Source organism: Octodon degus, unplaced genomic scaffold, assembly GCF_000260255.1.
Source record: "Octodon degus isolate 3935 unplaced genomic scaffold, OctDeg1.0 scaffold00050, whole genome shotgun sequence".
NCBI classification, from domain to species: domain Eukaryota; kingdom Metazoa; phylum Chordata; class Mammalia; order Rodentia; family Octodontidae; genus Octodon; species Octodon degus.
This window is the reverse complement of record NW_004524626.1, coordinates 6,686,154-6,692,065: the sequence shown is the minus strand read 5'-3', so window position 1 is coordinate 6,692,065 and position 5,912 is coordinate 6,686,154. Positions and strand designations below refer to the sequence as shown.

Below are 5,912 nucleotides of genomic sequence, written 5' to 3'. Positions count from 1 at the left end.
AGAAGAAGAAGAAGAAGAAGAAGAAGAAGAAGAAGAAGAAGAAGAAGAAGAAGAAGAAGAAGAAGGGCCAGGGAGATGGCTCAGTAGGGCAAGCTCAAGGGCCTGAGTTCTGGAAAAAAAAAAAAAAAGGAAAAAAAAAAATTCCTCTCCCCTATCCTTGGAAACAGCAAGACAGAGTGGCAGGAGCGAGCGAGGACGGGAGCCCCAGGCTGGTGGCCGTGGGTCCGGGATTCCCTCCACCGGCGAGGGCGCCTGAGGGTTCAGGGCGGTGACCTGCGGAGCACCGTGTCCGGACTCTGTGGCCTCCGGACCCAGTTAGGGCCTCCCAGGTGGGGAAGCTGAGTTGCGGACACTCTGCCAACGGGTGTGCAAGCGCACTGGGGACACGAGGGGTCTCCCCTTCCCTGCCCCAGGCCCGCGGCCCACGCTGCGCTCCGGCATGGGCCTGAGCCGCCGGCTTCTCCCTGTCCCTTGTGCCTGCGAATTTGTAGCTTTGCTCTATGCCTCTGTAGGTCTGGGGGTCCCGCAGTCCCCCACATCTGCCCACGCAGGGAGACCCCAGGGACACCAAGTGTGAGCCCTGGGGAAGCTGAGGCAGGAGGGTCACAGCGAGTTTAGTTGCAGCCCAGCCTGGGCTCCCATGCAGGAAGACGCGAAAGAAGCAAAGCAACAGACTTCTCCATAAAAACGGTTTCGAAAAGTAAAATAAAAATAGAAAGTAAAAGAGCTCCAGGCTCCCAACCTTACTTAAGCGCTGGCTCACTTGGTAGAGGAGAAACCGAGGCAGCAGGGGTCCAATGCTGCCGAAGGTCATGCAGGTCGCCGGCCTCCCGGCCCTGGGCCCAGACTCTCCCCTCCCCCTCCTGTCCCGCTCTTCCTATTGATCACCGTCTATATTTAATTAAAAACTGGATTCAAACCAGCTCGCGCTCCCCTGGTTAAGCCGCCTCTTGCTGGCTGAACACAAAGAGGATGCAGGGCCCTGCCCGCCTCCCACTGCTGCCAACTTTCCTACCTGCAGCTTTTTGTCCCAGGCCCGCCTACAGGCCACCAGTGCCCTCCCTCTCCCCCATCTACCAGCATGACAGATAGGAGAAGCCACACAGGCGGGGCCAATGAAAATAGGGGCCCACAAGCTCCAAGGGGTCATAAAAAGCCTCCTTGGGTTGCAGGGCAGAAAGCAACAAGGAGTGAGGTGGAGCTGGAAGACCAGCAAGGAGGAGCTGGAGAAAGGTAGGGCTGGTTCAGACTAGAGTGGTAGTGGTTGATAGGGGTGGAGTGCAGGAATGAGGGAGAGATTGCAGATGGACTGGTGGTGCTAGGACTTTAATCTAAGAACTGAGGTTAAATGAGCCAGATACCAGCCACAGCCTCTCAGCAAACAAGTCCTTCAGACTCCTCTGTGGGCTTCTCTGCAAGGTTGGTGAGGGGTCCTGTCTAGCAGGACAGACACATAAAAGTCACTGGGAACCTTTCAATACACAGTGGTCTCTCCCAGCTCATATTTGATGTGAATAGCCATATGTCCCTTCCAGACTCATGGGGAGGGACCCAGTGCTACTCTCTGCTCTGAGTTGCCCCATAATTGTGCCCATTTCTCAGATGAGGAAACTGAGGCTCAGTTTGAGACCGATGGAACCCAGGTTGTCTTTCCTCCTTCCCTTCTTTCCTTTTTTCCTCCCTCCCTTACTCCTTTTCCTGGTGCTAGGGTTTCAATCCAGAACTTTTTCAACTGAGCTAAAATCCACAGCCCCTTTTTATTTTTATATTTGACACAAAGTCTCCCTACCTTGTGAAGGCTGGGCTTGAATTTGTGATCCTCCTGCTTCAGCATCCCAGAGTGCTGGGATAGCAGGTGTACTCTCCCTTCCCAATAGCCAGCCAGGAGCTTGGGTCTTTAAGGGTGAGGGGTCTAGCTGCTGGGGGCAGCGCCCCATATCCAGCCTGTCTTAGATGGAGCTGCAGGGTGGGTTTGAGGTGGGTGGGGTTATTTCTCCCTCTGGACTCCTAGCTTCCCACAGGCACCCAGCCCAGCCCCCACCCATTCAGACCAAGGCCACCTCTGCCCTGGCGCTCAGGTCCAGAGGGAGGTGCTTGGGTCTGTCCTCAGAACAATCTACTTCACTTAGGCTGAAGGATCCCTCGCTGAGGGTCCATCCCTCTGGCTTCCCTCTGGGTGAGGAGATGGAGATGGGGGCTCCTTTTTCAACTGCCTCCCTTTGATATTTTATTAAATATATGTATATTTTCCTGATCAGTTACAAAAAATAATTTTCCTCCCCCATTGCAATTTAAACAATATTTGAAGGCGGCTGAAGCTATCGACCCGACGGTGATGAATTAGAGACGGTAATTCGAATTCATTGACCACCCCCACCCCAGGAGGAGCCAGGCTGTCCCTCCCCCAGCCCCCTTCCCATAATCACAGTTTGAGTCGATGATCCACTGGGTGGGGGTGGAGGACTCTGGGGTCCCCAGCCTGTGAAAATGGGGTCAGGGACTGTAGGATGGGTTTTGATCTATCAGGAGCCGGTCACAGCCATGGCCAGAACCTGCCTCCCATCCCCCAAAACACACATTTTACAGATGGGTAAACTGAGGCATGCAGGCAAAGAAGTAGAGACTGGGATTCTGAGGTCTTTGTTAGGAAACAAAGAAATTATGGACATCCCCTTTTGTCGCCTGCTCTGTCATCCAGGGGCAGAAGGGGGCCCTGTTTTGGAGGCCTTGGGAGCAGAGGGTCCTGGAAAACCGTGAACTCTCTTCCTCTTCCTGCCTTTCTGAAGCTGGTCTCTTGATCTCGTTGTCTCTTGTCTGTCTGTCTGTCTGTCTCACTCTCTTCCCAGCTGTCCTCATGTCTTCTCCCTCCACAGCCTCTGTCTCTGTTCTCTCTCCTAGCTGTGCCTCTTTCCAGGGCAGGACACTGAAGCTTGTGGACACTGTTAAGGCAGTGGGTCACTGTTCTGCCCATGGGTCAGGCCATCCCACAGGAGCACCTTCACCCTGCTGGGCCTCGCGTGCTGGGCCGGCGGTATCCGGGTCGCGCCTGGCCGCCTCCCCCTTAACCGTTGCGATTTGCCGCCACTTAACCACTTTTCATTTGCGCAGGAACCGGAACTAAAGGCCTTGGCCGGGCCTAATTACTGGCTGCCCTCAGCAGCCTCTTCTGCCTCTCTGGCAGAGCCGGCAGGGTAGACTTGGCCCCAGGCGCGTCCAGGTGCGGTGGGGTCATGGCCTGGTCCACCGCCCAGACAGAGCCGGTGACAGGCCAAGCTGTCCCAGTTCATTATCTCCAAGGCTGTCTGCTCCCTTGACCGGTATATGGAAATGGAACCCAGGGTCTTTGCACTGAGCTACATTCCAACCCTTTTTATTTTGAGACAGGGTTTTGCTAAGTCACTGACTTGCCCAGGAAAGGAGAGCTGAGACTCTGCCACTGCAGGAGTCAGGAAGTGGCGCCTGGGTAAACGTGGCCTCAGTTTCCCCACCTGTAACTATACTTTCAGTGGGTGGAGGCACATGGTCGCCTGGGTGGCAGTAGGGGTGCACAGAACTGAATAGGGACACAGGGCTTCATGTACCTGCATCTCGGTGCTGCTGAGCACCACTCAGCCGGCAGCAGGTCCCTCTGTGCTCTTGGCAGCCAGTGGGCTGCTTGTTTCTTGGTTGATCAATTGTGTGACCCCAAAACATGACATGCAAATACCACTACCTAATGGGGCCTGTCATAGTGGTAACTGGGAGGCTGAGGCAGGAGGATGGCAAGTTGAGCCCAGCTCAGCCAACTTGGTGAGGCCCTGTCTCAAAATTAAGACAGTGACAAAGAGTTAGGGATGGAGCTCAGTGCAAATGATTCAACTGGGGGGGGGGCAGGACATAGGGACTGCTAAAGGGTCATCTTAGAGGCACAAGGTGAGCAGGCAGGGCATACATGGCGTGATGTGGGTCCAACTTACACAGCAGGAAGGCTGCAGCACTGGGCAGTCGGTTGGCCATGTGGGAACCCCAGTTTGGCAGGCACCTCGACATTTCTGGGTCAGAGCTCTTTGCCCCCTCAGTTCACCAGTCACTGAGTGTGGATGTGGCCAAGTGTCGCTGGTGGGAGTGAGTGTGTGTGTGTGTGTGTGTGTGTGCGTGTGTGTGACAAATAGGACAGGCCAGGTGGCTCAGCGTGAATGCTGGTAGCTGGGTGTACCATGCCCCAGACCCCTCCCCAAGGACTTAGGTACCTGCCACATTCACACAGCAATTTATTTTCCCAAGGCCCCCAAGCGGAGAATCCTAGAGGCCCAGAGGGAGGAGACTCCAGTCAGACACAGGGCTCTGCAGAAGGGGGAAACTGAGGCCAGGGCATGGGTGCAGACAGTGCCACCCGTCCTGGGTGTGGGGGAGCCTGCACGGGATCAACCCTGACGTCTGGGAGGCCGGGTCGGGTGCACAGCCAACCCCCAGTGTTACCCTCTACGGGGCTTCTCGCTGGAACCCCGTGTCAGTCTCCGCCCTTTTTGCTCTTGTGCGAAAGAAGCCGAGCGATCGATCGGGTGCTGGAAGCTGCTATTGTCGCTGAGGCCCGGGGTGCACAGCCTGCTCCCCAGCTCCCTAACACCAAGAGGAAAACAGCCCCTCCCTAGGGTAGGGGGACTTTTTTTTTTTTTTTGCAAACTCCCCCACACCCACAGGACACTGGGTTCTGAGCCGGCTCCTGGCTGGGGGCAGGTGTAGACCCAGCGGTTGTCAGCTGGGAGGGAGGAGGGAGCCAGGTTCCCAGGGGGCAGCAATTGGCGTGGGCCCGGGAGGACAGAAAAAAGAGCCAGTAGCTACCGGAGAAACACGGAGGGCAAGCGGGAAATAAATTGCCATGGTTGGTCCGCGCACAAGGTGTGGGAAGCGGAGAAAGCCCCCAAAGGAAGGCCGGCCGCGGCGCGCACACCCGAGGCCAGAGCGAAGATGGGCGGGGGCGGCCGGCAGGGTGTGAAGGCCTCCGGGCCGAGCTAGCCGAGGGTCCCCCGGGCCGCCCCTCCCCCGCCACTCTCGGGTGACCTTTGCCAGCGGCCGGAGTGGGGGAGGGGGCTATCGATCGCAGGGCCGAGCTACAAAGAAGAGCGTACTGGGCTGGGGGCTGAGCACGGCCTGTCCCCAGCTGCAGCGGCGCCCGGGTCCGTGCACAGACTCGGCGCTCGGCGGCCCAGGGCTGCAGGCTCGGCGAGGAAGGGAGTAGGACCCCCCTGAGTACAGCAGCGGACGGTCCGGGGACACAGCAGCTCAATTCCCAAAACAGACGCGCGATCACACAATGAGCGACCCTGGGCACTGCGCCCGGAAGCAGGCCGACCCTCCTTGCAGGGCAACAGAGACCAGAGACCCCTGCGCGTCCCTAAAGGGCCAAGGGCGGCGATGGGGTGGGGTGTGGGGGAAGACGGCACCATTTCTTTCTCCCTTTTGGCGAAGATACGAACAGGCAGAGGCTCAGATCTCTCAGTGTAGCCTATGGCGGGCGAGTTCAGGCTGGCGAGGTGCACGGCCTGGGCGTGGGGAGGGGCCCGGGTGTCCAGGGCCAGGCAGCCGAGAGCAGCGATCCTACCTGCGAGGCGCAGCGCAGACATGCGCTGGAACTCGGGCTCCTGGAGCCATTTCCACATCCTACGGAAGGTCTCGCGGCCGGACTTCAGCTTGCTCCAGGGCTTGGGGTTGCGCAGCAGGTCGGAGAGGGTGCCCTGCGAGCGGCACAGGATGCGCTGCGCGAAGATGGCCTGCGGGATGCTGTAGCGCTTGAGCTCCGCGGTGATGCGCTGCGCCACCTCCTTGGTGTTGATCTCTTCGGCCGCCGCTCCCGCGCCCGGGCCGCTTCCGCCTCCGCCGGGGCCGCTGCCAGCGCCGCCAGTGTGTGGCCCGTGCGCCCCTGCCGCCGCCAG

General features: G+C 58.3%; 1 protein-coding gene across 1 annotated transcript in view; it reads right to left on the bottom strand.

Annotated features, from left to right (window-relative positions):
• The window catches only part of Onecut3 (one cut homeobox 3), a 15,464-nt gene that overhangs the window by 8,706 nt on the left and 846 nt on the right, over positions 1-5,912 (bottom strand). Inside the window, exon 2 of the mRNA XM_004632927.1 lies at positions 5,582-5,911. Coding sequence (XP_004632984.1) covers positions 5,582-5,911 — 330 coding nt within the window. The remainder of the gene's footprint in view (positions 1-5,581; position 5,912) is intronic.